The sequence below is a fragment of the Enhydra lutris genome, unplaced genomic scaffold, assembly GCF_002288905.1.
Source record: "Enhydra lutris kenyoni isolate GAN:26980312 unplaced genomic scaffold, ASM228890v2 scaffoldscaffold7, whole genome shotgun sequence".
NCBI lineage: Eukaryota > Metazoa > Chordata > Mammalia > Carnivora > Mustelidae > Enhydra > Enhydra lutris.
The window spans coordinates 28,866,560-28,882,523 of NW_019154091.1; the positions used below are offsets into that span (position 1 = coordinate 28,866,560).

The following is a 15,964-nucleotide window of genomic DNA, read 5'->3' on the forward strand; positions in this document are numbered from 1 at the left end:
GAACACCTTGGAAATTGCATAAGTAAATATTTTAGAGCTGTTAACTTAAAAATCATTTGGTCATCTTTTTCTTCTCTTCTTTTCCCCAGCCCCTCTTCCCTCCACCCAGCATTCTGTATGACAAAAGGAGCATGAGAGGAACCGTGGTTGTGTTTGTTCAGAGAATCAGAAGAAACTTATTCACTCATTCAGTAGTTTTTTATTTGTTCACTTAACCACCTGATGATACCTCTTAGGGCAGAGATAATCAGACATGTGTGGTGTATCACTACCATTTGCCCAAATCTCCCCAAACTCTGGGCAAACCGGACAAGCCCTCAAGAGACCTGGCTTGGCTTGGAGCTGTGGGGGGAGACAGCTATACTACTGGCAGCCCTTGATCACAAACCAAATCCTCTTTAGTGATAAACCTTAGTTTTGATAAGTATTGGTTTCCCTTCTCTGACTACACACAAATCCACCAAGTTGAACTTCTCAGTGATCCAAAAGTGGGGTGCAGCGGTCTGTAAACATGTTAGTGCACGCTGACTGTGCCTAGCACTTCAGCTCTCTGAGATCCATTTCCACAGCTCTGAAATCCAAGCTCTCTGATATTAGTGTTCTCTAAGAAAAATGGGCTAAACAATTGAGCATGATAATCTACTTTATTGTAGCATAAAATTCATAGTCTCAAGATTTTTTTGCCCACCGTTTAGTGTTTCCTAATGGCTCCTCTGGAAGCATTTTCTTCCAAAATTATTTGGAAAGCATGTCACCCCTCAGTTTCTACACAGTCAATGTCCCCTATCTGTCCCATTTGTAAGATGTTCTCTTTTCTTACATTGTATAAATACTCAATTGAAAACCCATTCCAACTAGTGTGCTCACTAGTTTTCCCTTTTGAAACAGAATACTGAATCCTTTGTTAATGTGATGGGAGGTTTCACACAATTCTGGGTTTATCTCAAATAATGCTGTGGAAACACTGGGGCTATAGAAACAGTTTCACTGCTATTTTCATTTTATCTAATGAACATGGGGAAAAGCTCAGATCTAAGAAGGAAAAAGTAATAAGCTAGAATCAGAAGAGGGCTATTTGTAACAAATTTTAAAGAGCTGCAGTTTGGTTAAGGACACCAAGCAGGAAAGGTCAAATCTATTGAAGACGTTTAAACAGGTTACATATCAAACAATGAGTGGTTATCTGTAGTCACTGGGTTCCTTATGGTGTTTCACACATTAACACAGTAAATTACACATAGATAGAGATATACAGAATTGCATGCTTACTAGCCAAGCCATGACACAACACAGAAAGTTATCAGTGTTACATGACATTGACTGAATTGCTGCTAAGCCCCCAAAAGATCACGCTGGCAACGACACTGGTTCCAGGCATCAAATCCCCAGATACTGGTTCATTTTGTTCAAGGCATCACACACTGTGTTCAAATCACTGCGAAGGTCCTGCACCACATTTTCAATACTTCGGGTGTCTTTCAGAATTTCAATACTCTGTGTGTAGGGATTGAAGTACACGGAGAAGGGACGGGTAATTGACTTTGCAAAGTCCCTGCAAAATAAATGGAGATAGAAGGATATGTGATCAACTCTCACTGGTAGAAGAGACACAGAGAGAAAGGAAGGAACAGAGCCAGAAGAAATAAAAAGTTACTTTCTGTAGATGGAAGAAAAACAAGTCTACCTCATCTTTTCTTTGGCTTCTTCAAAACTTTCTGAAACAAAGTAGGCTTCCTGGAAAGTGGTGATAAGGCATTCCTGTAAGCAAGTTGTCTTTGGGTCAAAGGCTTTCACACATGCCTTGTCAGAAAGAGCATGCTGCAAAACATACCACAAAACCTATTAAACTCCGTAATGAGACTTCCAAAGTGCCATGATGTCGTGTTTCTATAACACAGATCAGTATTTTTACAGAACTGCTCAGTTGCTAGTCGGCCATGAAATATGGTACTTTCCCATATGCAGGGTAAATTGAGTGTTTGTGTTTTTGTTTGCTTTTGTTCAAGTCTGTTAGAAGCTGAGGCGGGGGGGGAATGAGATTATGGTATTACTTTATTTATTATCAGACAAATTCGTAGGGAAGGACAGTTTGGAGCTATATCCCAAAAGAAATGGAATTTTAAAACTATGCTATGAATAGAAGCAAGGAGAGAACATAAATATGGCCCTCAATTTATTGCCATAAGCAATGTACTGAAATTTCACTCAAATGGCAGAAGTAATAATTACCTGCATGGAAAAGTAATTGGGACTCTGACTGAACTATTTGTGGCCTCATTACGAGACATTTTAAGGCCAGGTACTGTGTATCAACAGAGTCTGGAGTGGGCTTGAATATTTTAAGGATACTTGCAAAGCATTCATTTCCCTTCCAGCAAGCAGAGCAGAGCAAAATGCTGCAGATAAATATTGTCAGGTAGGCAAAAAGAACTAATATTAATAGTTATAGTTATGCTCAGACCAGGCGTTAAGAAAACAGGGAAGCCAGTGCAATGACTCTTTGAACCATCATTAGCTCCATTCAACTCACTACATGACTGGCACAGAGAACAGCAAGGAACAGTGAATGATTATCTCCTCGAGATTAGTCCAGCTAGGCTAAAGGTGAGTGGTCACTTCCTGCCACGTGCCACCTGCCTTTTTATAAGCCCTGGGTTAATGGTTCTCAACCCTCATGTGCATAAGAATGACTGAGGGGCTTGTGAAAAAAAAAAAAATACAGATACCTGGCCTCAATTTTATTTAGCAGGTCTGGGTAAGTCCCAGAAATCTGCATGGTAGAGGCATCCAAGGTGATTCCGACCCTAGGGGTTGTGAAGTCTATTTTGAGAAATACTCCTCTAGAAGTTGTGTTTTCCTGAAAGGTTCAATTAGCTGGGGGAGAGGGGCAGACTGAAAGAAGAGGCAGCAGGAACCTCCCTGATCTGAGAGAAAAGGGGCTTCACTCAAGATGTTACTGCTGTCACACTGGGTAACCGCGCCGTGGTCTTTCACCTCTCTGTGCCTCTGTTTCCCTAACTGTAAAGGAGAGGCTTGGGCTGGATGATTCCTGAAGACATGGGTTTCACCCTAAGTACTTTTCCACCTTCCAGTGTAAGAGGTGGATTGCTGAGTTAACCAGAGAAATGCCACAAACCTTTCCCGTTCCATTTCTTGGTATATTCCCCAACAATTTCAAAATGCACGGCATGATTTGCACCCTTCCACGAATAAGGCTGAGGTTCCCTACGTCTGAAAATGTAACTGCAAACCAAAAAAACTGGGATGTCTGAGAAAGGGCACGCGGCCCTAGCCCACATGTGATTTGCATTCCCGCAAAGTTGTGTTGTCCACATCGATGCATCGGTGAATCAGGGGACGCGGAGGGCCTCTGGGAATGAACGCATTCTTTTTGGCCCACAGGACAGTTTCATTAGAAGTAAGAAGGTCACTATACCTGCAAATGCGTTTGTGCTAGATTCAGTCCCGGGCAGTGAACATCAGGGGATTTGGGTTCCACATGACTAATAATTCTGTCCACATTTTAAAAACAACTTCACAGTTTCGAGAAACAAATGTCTTTTTTGGAGAACTGGCGCCACTCTGCAAATAACAGGCTTCCTACCGACTTGCTGTGGTGCTCAGAATTAGAAGCAGCTTCCTTCACGGCCGTGGACTCGGGGCGTGCTTGACTTTGGTGCATCGTTCTAAGTGTGCGGTCCCCCACCAGCACGTAGGAAAGGAAGGACAGTGACTGACTCAGTGTCCTTGATCTTTCTGTTTTCTCATCCTCACAATCAGGGACGTGGGCAGAGCAACAGCCGGATAGACTGTGAGAACACTTAAACCACTGCTGATGAGAAGGAGGTGAAACTCATCTGCTTGGGTCTGAGATGCTTTGATGGGCCATTAGCAGGCTTGGCAGCAACCATGTACAACGGAGGCCTCCCGAATGTGTGTCTACAGTAACAGGGACGGAAATCAGTGTAGCTGTAGAAAGAACTGTCATGTGACATTCCACTGGGTACTCAGATGAGCCCATGTAGTCATTTTAACTAGTAAAGAGGAGGAGAGGGGACCAGGAAAGAGCCCAGAGGGCAGAGTGCTCTGCCCCAGACTTCAAAGACAGTCAAGGACAGGCTTCAAGAAACCTGAGGCAAAGACCATCAGGCAATGCATTTCACACTTGCTGAATGTAATATTCCAAGGAGAAACTGGGAGCTGATTGTCGAAAGCTCTCAACAAGGCAGTCTACCCTCCGGAGCCTGCTGGGTCCAACATGCTAACTACCTACTGGGGACTCTCCACCCATGGGGTGTGGGACCAACGCTGCTCGTCGGCTATTCCAAAAGGGAATGATAGTGGTACCTGTATTAGCCTGCAGCATGACAAAAGCCTGGAGTTCAGGGGGCAACCGCCAAGTGAGGCCGACAAATGAGGGGGTGCTCACACCTGTGAGGGGTCGCATCTCCCTGACAGCAAGCTCTTCTGCGGGCTGCCTGCCAGGGACATCCATGCAGCCTGAATACTAGAGTGTGGCCCCAAGGCTAGGAAAGGTCCATGTCTCTACTGATGCCCCAGGGGGCGAAGCCCTGCTGAGCTCCTATCACGTCTCTCTCTCCACTGCCTCGACTTGAGGGAGCAGCCCTCCCCTCTATGTCCACAGTGGATTCTCTGTGGTGACACATTGAGCCACACTGCTTGATGTCCCCAGGGAACTCTGTGGTGACTCCTTCCCAAAGTGTTAACAGTCTGGTATCCTGAAGTCCACAAGAACTCATCCAGCTTCAGCAGACAGAGGCCTTCTAAGGCTGAGAGAATGTGGCTGACAGTCCTTTAGTCTTACACCACTTTAAAAGTGCAGGAGTGCTTGAGAATCAGCTGCCGTCATCCAAAGTCTCTCTAAAAAGACTATTTTGGATTTACCCAGAGTGCTAAAGTCAATAGGCAGGACTGGAAGCTGCGATACTCGGGTCCTAAACACATTGTCCCAGAGACATGATATTAGAGGAGTGAAACTTCCCCAGGTGGGGATAGAATTTCCTCTTTCAGAAACTGAAAGGACCGATCTACATGAGTTCCAAAGCTCTCCTTGCAGTATCATTTGAAAAGGGCCTGCAGATACATTGCACTTCTCGGCCTCTCCTCCCTCTACCCCAGGTGGCACAGACTGGCCGTGGCAGCCTCTCCCACTGGCCTCAGCATGGCCTTCCCATCCTTCCCAACAGAAGTGGCCATTAGCAATTAATCGGCTTCAGTGCACAAATTAAGGCTTATTTGTCATTCCAGCCTTTTAAATACAAAAATCTTTTTCCAACATCAAGTTGCCTAGAACCAGTTGTTATCTAAAGTTTCTGCATGACTCTGGGTAAGTTATCCCACCCTATAAGTCTAGTCTAGTATTCATCTTGGAAATGGGGATACGAATAGTATCTGTAAGCCAGTTGTGGTAAGAAACGAGGGGCACCTGAGTGGCTCCATCAGTTGAGTGGCCGACTCTTGATTTCAGCTCAGGTCGTGAGATCGAGTGGCACCGCCTGTCACCACTGGTGCAGCTCTTCTCCCCCAGGGGTCCAGAACCCACAGAGAAAATAACATGGCCCTAGCTATGAGGCTTCCAGGTTTCAGACTACAACAGTGTCTGCCCTAAGTTCAATTTAAAATCTTCCTTCCTCCCAACCACCTGCCTTTGTAGGCACTAAGTTACTATCTCAACTATTCTCCATGTAAATCTTGTGATCATCACCCTCTATATTAGGACTGGTTTAAGTTGGGAAAAGAGTCAAGTGTGAAGTCAGGTTTAGAGGTAATTTGGGCCCTAGATTCTAAATAAGAATTTGCAAACACTCCCATATTCACATTGTAATCTCCTTTTCCCCCATCAGAACAGCAAATATGTACATTTATATATGTACATATGAATGCATGTAGATAATATTTTTTGAACTTCCCTCAAATGTCCCTCCTACTAACCAAGTACAAAGTGACATCAACATTGCTATTGCTCAATCAGGTGATAATGGCATCACACCTTTTTTTTTTTTTTTTTAAATCAGTGATGTTGCAAGTTTCATCAATTTGAATAAGCTGCAGGCATAAGGGGAAAAAACTCCCTCTTCAAACAATCTCTTTGTAAAAGCCAAAGACCTGTTTCCAACTCCCCATGCTCCAGAGTTTTCTCTGTCTTTACTAACAGTGCTGGTTTCAGGAAAAAGAGTTGGGGGGTGGGGGAAGGTATGAGCCATCCGTACAGAGGAAAGGTGGGAGAGCTCTGCAGTGGTGAGTCCTAACTCTAGCCATACTGGTGACAGGATCCACAGGTGCCTCCAGCCTCTTCTATATGGGCCTAGTGGGAATTCTAGCCACTGGACAGAGCTGCTGCAAATGGCTGTAAACATGAATGATTGTAATAAACCAAGTCTGTTCTTTGAATGCTAATTAGTCTACTAAAAAGGCAGTATGATAAAGTCACTGTGCAAGGAGATCCTAAAACTAGAGCTGAAAAAATAATAATAATTAAAAATTTTAAAACCATCAGCTTTGTAAAAACCTGAAAAGCAGAACAGATGGATTTGTATGTACTATATCAGCAACTACTACAGGGTAGGTGCAAAGGCTGTTTACAAAAAAATCTAATCCATGCCCTTAAGGAAATAAAGAACTAGACTTTACCTTTACCCATAAAAAGAGGAGAAATTGCTTTTTGCTTTTTAGACATATTAACTTTTTAGGATAAGATTCAGCCATTTCATCAGTTAGCAATCATTTCCTTACCACCACCAGGAACAAACTTCACTGTTGCTTGCCCATGACACTTGGATTCGACAGAGACTCCTATCAACCACTTTCTTAGAATCTCCCTACTAGAGACTCCAAGTTCCTTGAAACATTAGAACTTTAATTGTGGGTTTGTTGAATAAAGTGAATAAATAAATGAGTGCATAATAAATTTAAAAATGAGACATAATATAGTAGGGTCAATTCTGAGATAGAAAAAGTGTGAAAGACATACGCTGACTATGGATAAACACCAATCGATCATCCTACTTTCAACCTTTTTTTAAAGTCAGACTTCCAAATGAGTTAGCTCATTATCAGCTGCTCCCCAGAGTGATGAAGGTATGGTAGAGGCCCTACCAAAACACACTTTTAGAATTCCCAAAAATATATCACAGAACAAAGAAGAGAGAGGGCAACCACTGATGAGGTTAAAAGAAGTCTTTGTGGCTATCAGATGTAGCTTGTACAAGCTTTTCCATATTTAGTTTCTCTCTCCAAAGACTGTCAAAAAACAAGCATTGTAGTCATTGAAAAAATAAGAGGGAAAATGAAAGTTATCCTCCAAAGTATACATACACCCCTTGGGAGTACTTGGTCAGCTCTGAAGTACAACACCTACGCCCAGGAAAATTTAGCCTCTTAAAGCACAAATTTTAAAAAGTGTTCTGTTCAAGGAAAGAAGGTGCATTATGGATATTTATGTAAAAGTAATAAAGATTACACCAAAACCTCCCACAGCTTAGCTGGGACCTACATTTAGGCTACAGTTGGAAACAAGAGATCTTCCACTGCAAAACGTAACTCCTTTCAAAATTGTTAAGTGTGTTTTACACAGGAATTTTTATAGTGCTATCACTAAAGCTATCTCCCTATCCTGAGTTCAGAATTATCATGTATCCATTCAATTAGAAATTAGACAGAAGTACTCAAAAGCTGTGAGAGGATTCTGGACATTTGCAGAGAGCACAGCAGAGATGAGGAGAGGGAAGCGGGTATGGGAAGCCTCTTGTGTTATGTATTCTCTGTGAGTAATCAGAAGATACTTCTCATAGCAAGAATTTCTGAATTGTAAAAATGGTCCAAAGTAGCAATCACTGGGAAGTTGGAGTGGAGAAGTTTGAGAATGGAAGAATGCTAATGACCAGAGGTGATGGACCAGAACAAGATTCACGGCAGACAATGCCCTTTGGTGTATGTAGCCCTGGCTGATTTCCATTTCCAGACATTTCTGTCCACACCAATAGGAACAAAAACAACACACTCAACCCAATGGTGCCTATACATGCCCCATTAACCCGATTAGAGGACCCTGTCGAAAGTCGGGGCAATGAGAGAGATTTGTTTCTTTTGTTTCTGGTATCATTTATAAACTTTCTGAGAATGTAAATAGATGTAGCTCAAAGAGCTAAATCATTTTCTAATTCTTTTCTCATGGAAATCAAGAAGCATTCTATAGAAGGCATGGGTCTTCTAGGGATATGACATCATGCTATTGCTGTGGGCTTTGGCCGCTGTACTAAAATTAACGCCAAGTAGCTTTTTTGTTGCTGTACAGAACTTTGTTTAAAAAAAAAAAAAAAATTAACACATTACATCAGGCTTCTGTCATGTGAAATGTTATCTATTCCAACTACATGGAGCTCCAGCAGCTCCCCAAACAGGCCAGGATTTGACAAGAGCACACATGCTGCTGTCCACTCAACTGTTCTGTGCATCTCATCCTCTCCTCATTCATCTTTTCCACTCCTCAGGAGTCAGCGTGGGCAGCAAGGCCCTTGTCCGGAGCCTTCCCTGGCATGACCTAGTAAGTGCCAGGCCCACGTGTCACACTTGGCATTATCTGATTGGCTGCTTAGCCCTTGCACTAGAAAGTAAACCCTCTGATAACAGGGACCCCAGGAAGTACAGCCTACTGGTTAAGGTCTGGGATCCTGCAGGATAGGCCACCTGGACTTGGGTCCAGCTCCAACACGCATTAGCTGTGTGATCTTGGGCAAGCTCCTTAATGTCTTTGTGCTTCCGTTTTCTCATCTGTGATAATAATACTGATTATCTCATGGGGTTGTTATGAGAAATAAGTGAGTTAATATGTTTAAAGCACCCACAATACTAATTGAGGTCTGCTTAAGTGTCCACTGAGGTTGCCATTATGTTGTTCTTCTCCTTCTTCTCCCTCCCACTCCTCCCCCTCCTCCTCCTCTTCTTTCTTCTCCCTCTCCTTCTCCTCCTCCTCTACTCCTCCTTCTTCATTATTTATATCCCCAGTGACTGGCACAGTACATGGCACATAGTCGGTACTCAATCAAATGTTTGAGGAATTAATGAATGCATGAATGGAATCATAAAGTGAACACTCAGTAAGACTACAGTTACACTGTACCTTTCAAGAATATAAACAACCAAAAAGTTCCAATAATCATCTATTTCCCAACTATATTATATAAGGATAATCAATACCCCAAATAACCTCTGCTTAGTCAATAATCCTGATCTTAGTCTCAGTAATCAAAGAAAGATTAAACTATGTTTAGTACCATTTCCACATTATACATCATATTGTATTCTAAATTCACCAAAACTTGTTACCCTCCTGTGGTATATGCACAGCAATTCTTAAGTAACCAGGATATTTAAATTATCAAATGATCCAGGCCCCAACATTTCTGAATAAATGACCAATTTACTGTATTTTAACCAACTGAGCCACCCAGCATCCCTTTATTGTCTTTTAAGACCCAAAAAAAAAAAAAAATAGCATTCCTTAGGCATTACTATACATATTAGCTACCCCTCTGAATGTAGGTTCATTTAGGGTTTTTTTTTTCCAAATTGTATATGTCCACAAACGTTTTAATACACATTAATTTTGAAGAGGCTAAAATAATCTCAAATTCCTCTTGGAGGAGTAAATTCTAGGGTACCCATGGGAGCCATGGGGATAACAGAAGTAAAAATACCCAAGATATCCTTGCAAGGAAATTTCAATCAGGAGGATCACTGCTAACTTGGCTGCCCACTTTTCAGCACTCAATTTAGGCCAGTCATATGTTATCCAACATTTGAGCATACATTTGTCCTTCCTGTTGATCTGTGCACATGGCTGCTTGACCATCTGAGTCACACTACAAACCTAGAAAGGCGTGATCCATTTTCAGAAGCGCAAAAAGTTAGGTCAGTACCCACATCTGAGGTGCCAAATCCTCTGTATTAAATATTTATGGGGTACCTACGAATAGAACTGTTCAGACAAACAAATCAATATTTCCATGACTTTGAACCAGTTTGCCTGGGAAGGATGTTTTTATTCACAGCTTCGTACCTTTAATTCTCCAATGGAGGAAAGGAGTCCTGCTCCATATGCCCGCAGCTGCCCTTCTTGCTTGCAAAGGCCAAACTCGATTGTGAAAAAATAGCACTGAAAAAAAAAAAAAAAAGAAAAAGACATGGACATACATCCAGCAAACTAGTCAACGTTGTTCTTATATAGAATAAAATGGCACCCAAAATAAAATGGTGCACTGGGCATAATTTCTTCACCAGTGTCAATTTAAACACATTTGAATTAAGAACATTCACTGAGGGCGCCTGGGTGGCTCAGTGGGTTAGGCCTCTGCCTTCAGCTCAGGTCATGATCTCAGGGTCCTGGGATCGAGTCCCGCATCGGGCTCTCTGCTTGGCAGGGAGCCTGCTTCCTCCTCTCTCTCTCTGCCTGCCTCTCTGCCTACTTGTGATCTCGCTCTGTCAAATAAATAAATAAAATCTTTAAAAAAAAAAAAAAAAAGAACATTCATTGAAATCTATTCACTTGCTTAATAATCCCTCCCTAGGCTAAATGTGTATGGAAAATGTATTAATTACTAAGAGATTTATGCTTAGCAGATTCAGAAACCCCATAAGTCAAATCATATCCCTGGCAATAATTAAAAAAAAAAAATCACAGACTTAGAAATAAATGAATATGATATAATCATAACACTGTAAGAATATGCTACTGTTGGGGCACCTGGGTGGCTTAGTCTCTTAAGCATCTGACTCTTGGTTTTGGCTCAGATCCTGATCTCATGGGTCATGGGATCGAGCAGCGCACAGGGCTCCATGCTCAGCAGGAGTCTGCCGCTCCCTCTGCCGCTCCTCCCACTCACACTCTCTATCTCTCTAAAATAAATAAATTAATCTTAAAAAAAAAAAAAAAGAACATGTTACTGTGTTTACCAAGTTGTGTTTCAGCTGACATAAACAAAGTTCATGGAAATGTGGAAAAATAACTTGGAACCCAGTAATTCCAAACTGATTTTTGCAGTTTGTTTATTCATTCAGTAAGCATTTGGTGAGTACCTACCAGGTACCAATGCTATGCAAAGAATCGTGGTAAAGAAACATGAGTGAGACCAAAAGAGCAAGTACATGCTTACCAAGTTACCCAACCAAAATTTTAGTATGATTTTTTTTAGCAAGATCTTACATGTATATCTACATATACTACACACATAGATACACGTATATGTATGTATATGTAAATATATATATATATTATATATATATATATATATATATTAAGAACCACTCATTGACTGAGTTTTGCCAGCATCAACTACCACAGCTTTCCCAAGAAACTGAAATCTATAACTGTTTCTGTTGATTTTAGGAAACCAACCTAGACAGACAGAAACCTCTGTACAACCAATAATCTCAGGATGCTCTTGGAGAGGCTGAAATCACACTACTCTTGCCCAAGAGAAAAGTGAGAAGTTGACAATGAGCAATACAAACTGCATCAAATTAACACTGTCCTGCATGAGTGACGACAGAGCACTGACAGTGTTGAGAAGGAAGAATTTACACACCCCTGGAAAGTGGAAAATGGTAATTATTTCTGGCCCACCGCAGTTTGCTCTATTTTCATTTGGAGGTTGAGATGTCCCCTGGTTCAGAAGGGTTTTATACTTTTTAGGTGTGAGGAGGATCTGGGAGGTCGAGCGGGTTGACCCCGAAGGACTGGTCCTTGCAGGTCGTGGCGCTCAACCTCTCGAGGAAAACTTCCTTTCCTGATTCACCTCCGCAGAGGGCTAAAATTAGAGTCCTTCCTACCCCCATCAGCACCCGCAATGCCCGCCAGCTCTCCTGCTTACCCTGTTCTGACTTTTCTCTCTTTTCCATCATACCCTCTTTTTGACATGGTCTTTAATTTCCGTATGTATGTTCCCCATAGTCATGTGTCTCCCCACCCTAAACTCCGTGCTTTGTAGGACAGCACCCCTGACCTCCACCGACGAGATGTCAGCAGCAGCCTCCACCCTGCTTGTAACAGCTAAAAATGTCTCTAGACATTAAAAAATGTTCCCAGGGGACCAACATCTCTTCTGCCTCAGAACCACTGATACAGAATTGTGTCTGAAACATAATAAGGGTGCAATAAATAGTTGGTGAATAACTAGCAAATGAGAGAATTATCTCTAAGTCAGGTTTGCTGTGTGGCAGTGTGACCAGGAGGAAAGACAGGAAGGGGCCTGAGCTCTAGTCTTGGCCCTGCTTCTTTTTTTTTTTTTCTATTAATTAACACATAGTGTATTACTAGTTTCAGGTGTCAAGTTTAGTGATTCATCAGTTGTGTATAACACCCAGGGCTCATTAAATCCCATGTCCCCCTTAATGTCCATCACCAGACACACTCAAGTTTGTTCCATATAGTTAAGAGTTTCACGGTTTGTCTCCCTCTCTGATTTTGCCTTATTTTATTTTTCCCTCCCTTCCCCTATGTTTATCTGTTTTGTTTCTTAAATTCCACATATGAGTGAAATCATATGATATTTGTCTTTCTCTGACTGACTTGTTTCACTTAGCCTAATGCCCTCTAGTTCCATGTTGTTGCAAATGGTAAGATTTCATTCTTTTTGATGGCTGAGGAATGTTCCATTATATGTGTGTGTGTGTGTGTGTGTGTGTATACACACCATATCTTCTTTATCCATATATCTGTTGACAGATATCTGGGCTCGTTCCATGGTTTGACTATTGTGGACATTGCTGCTATAAACACTGGGAGGCAGTTGCCCCTTCAAATCACTATGTTTGTATCCTTTGGGTAAATACCTACTAGTGCAATTTGCTGGGTCATAGGGTAGCTCTATTTCTAACTTTTTGAGGAACCTCTCTACTGTTTTCCAGAGTGGCTGCACTGGTCTGTGTTCCCACCAGCAGTGCAAGAGGGATCCCCTTTCTCTGCATCCTCACCAACATCTGTTATTTCCTGCCTTGTTAATTTTAGCCATTCTGACTGGTGTGGTGGTATCTCATAGTGGTTTTGATGGGTATTTCCCTGATGCTGAGTAATGTTGAGCATTTTTTCATGTGTCTGTTGGCCATCTAGATGTCTTCTTTAGAGAAATGTCTATTCATGTCTTCTTTGGCCCTTCTTCTAATTAGCTCTGTGACCATAACCTCTCTGGCATGTAGTTTTTCTACCCATGACATCCATCCATTCATTCATTCATTCTATAAACACTCCTTAAGCACCTATTATATTCCAGAATTTGCTTTAGCTGCTAAGGATATGCAATGCACACAGCAGCAAAGTCCTTAATCCCATGAAGCCTATTTGCTACTGGGATGATATATAACAACAACAAAAATCAATATACAGGATAGTTGCAGGTGGGATATGCTATATAAATAATAAATCCACATAATGTGTCTGGTATTAAGCAGTAGAGATGACTGCTTTAGACAAAGTGGTCAAGGAAGGCCTCTCTGAGGGAGTGATATCTAAGCCGCAACCCACTTGAAAAGCAGCCCTTTGTGCAAGATCTTCGAGAAAGAGCATTCCCAGCTGAGGAGGCAGGTGCAAAGGCAGGAACAGATTTGTATTTCTAAGGGCAGTGGGAAGTCATGGGAGGGGTTTCAGGCAAGAGACAGACATGTTCTGATTTCATTTCAGAAGACTGTGCTGGTGCTGGGTACAGAACAGGCCGTTGGTGGGGCAAGAGTAGAAGCACAGAGATCAGTGAGAAGGCAGAGGCAGCCAAGGAGCTAGGAGGTGAGTGACCTGGAAAAGGACTTGGGCCAGGGGGAGCAGGGCTTGGGGAGAAGTCAGTGTCACAAAGACCTCAGCAGAAGAACCAAAATAAGATATCTGAGTATGTGTCGAAAAGTTAAAATACAGCCCTCAAGTCTGTCTCCCCCATCCCAAATTTTTATATATATATAATGTTTTTATTTTTTAAAGTAGGCTCCATGGCCAGTGAGGAGCCCAACATGAGGCTTGAACTCACAACACTGAGATCAATACCTGAGCTGAAATCAAGAGTCGGAGGCTTAACCGACAGAGCCCCTCAGGCACACCCATCCTCCAAAAAAATCTTGCACAATCCTGGGCACAATGAAGAGAAGTGATTGTATTGTCATAGAACAAGAGTTCTGGAAGTTTAACCTCCCATTTCACCAAAAGGAAAATTCAAGTTTAAGGAGATAAAGTGATTCATCCCAGGACAAGTCTAGATGGTGACATTTAAGAGATCCAGAGCTCCAAATTTGAAAGAGCTCAACCTCTGTCACATTGGAAAGTTTCTAGATAAAAGATTAATAGATGCATGATTCTCCCTTACCACCAAAATGGAGAAATAAAAGTCTAAAAGAGGAAAACTAGAGTTTCATGGCAACTTCTTAGTGTGTTTTTGGTTGATTGCCCTAATATATATTCCATTTATAGTGTATGAGGTAAAACCCTTGGAGGCTTAACATTAAATACAGAAGATTTTGAAAAAAAAAAAAAAAGAGAGAGAGAGAGAGAGAGAGAGAAAGAAAAATAAAGAAAGAAAGAGAGAGAGAGCGGTAATGTTCAAAAGCCTCCAAAATAGCCATATGGAGCCAGCCACAGAAGCATTCAGGTCAGCCTAGTAAGGGTATTTTTAATTTTCCTTACGCTACATCAGTGCATACAGAATGATCTAAATCAAAACAGGCTGAGAGAGCCCCTAAGAATGTCCGGGGAGCCACACGCATGGTCATCACATAGATCTGGCATCCCTAACCTATTTTAAAACAGGAATTTAAAGGTCTGCACCAACTCAACTAAAGGTTCAAAGTTACTTCTATCAGTGTGTCTTTGGTCCATGTGCTTCTAGAATCAGGGCAAGCTCAGAGGAAAGAGCCACTGTGAATCTTCCTTCGCATTATTCAGAATGCTCTCTGGCCCCATACCTGGTCTGGGAGTCCTTCCAGAAACTTTGACCTTACAAAGCTCCATCTGCTCTTTTACTCTCTGTTGTCCTCAACCAAGGAAAGCCTACATGCTAACTTCTACAGCCTCTTCCCCCGAGAGAATTAGACCTTTGGCTTTAAGATGGATTTCCATTTGCAGCTCCATGTGTGGCTAACAGATAAAGAGAAATGGCAAAATGTACCTGAACCTCAGATGTTGGCAAAATTTTAATTATGGACATGCTCAGTACAATTCTTTTCTGTTTTCAAGACTAGTGGAGATCTCACAAGACAGTGCCCTGGGCGTGATCACTGACTGAGAAGCCAGGACAAATGCATCTTTCTTCTGTCTGGTTTTAAATGCAAAGCCTGCTTAGAGTTGGACTGGCTTACCCCTTGGAGACCTTTTGGAATTCAAGGATAACTAATTGCGTCCCCAAATTTTAAGAAAATACAATTTGTTTTCCTTAGAACATTCTCCAGATGTGGATCTATAATATATTCCCTAGAGATTTGCCAAATAAATATCCTACCTATTAGCAAAACAAAACAAAAACAAAAACCACAAAAAAAAAAAAAAAAAACCAGGAACGTTCCAAGAACACCTGTAAAAGAGAATTGCAGATTATTGGCCACTAACGTCTTTCAAACAGAAACAAATAATATTGAGATTATCAGCTCCCAATTAAGAGGTACCTTTCGTCAAAGCCGATGTTCATGAATTCCAAATTTTACATACCACTAATATATGTAATTATTTCTAAATATTTTACTTGAATATAATTACATATAATCATTAGCTCAAAACCAAAACAGGAGTGATAGAGCGGACATCTTCCACAGAAGAAAAGCAGAATCATTTACATATATGCAGTCATTAAGCAGAAAAAAAGTCTGACTGACAATCTGAAATCCAAACACTGCTATGGAACAGAGCTACAGAATGTACCAGGCAGAGCAGGTGCTTAGGAAAATGAGATAGGGCACCCAATGCTGCCATCTTCAGGTC

At 41.7% G+C, this 15,964-nt stretch overlaps 1 protein-coding gene across 2 annotated transcripts in view; it reads right to left on the minus strand.

Annotated features, from left to right (window-relative positions):
- Nucleotides 1–915: 915 nt before the first annotated feature.
- Nucleotides 916–15,964, minus strand: part of LOC111142174 (tryptophan hydroxylase 2) — a 94,548-nt gene continuing 79,499 nt past the window's right edge. For both annotated transcript variants that reach the window (XM_022495179.1, XM_022495178.1), the window contains exons 9-11: nucleotides 10,079–10,174; nucleotides 1,685–1,818; nucleotides 916–1,552 (exon numbers count right to left, since the gene is read on the minus strand). In XM_022495179.1, the coding sequence (XP_022350887.1) occupies nucleotides 1,378–1,552; nucleotides 1,685–1,818; nucleotides 10,079–10,174 (405 nt within the window). In that variant the 3' untranslated portion in view covers nucleotides 916–1,377. The remainder of the gene's footprint in view (nucleotides 1,553–1,684; nucleotides 1,819–10,078; nucleotides 10,175–15,964) is intronic.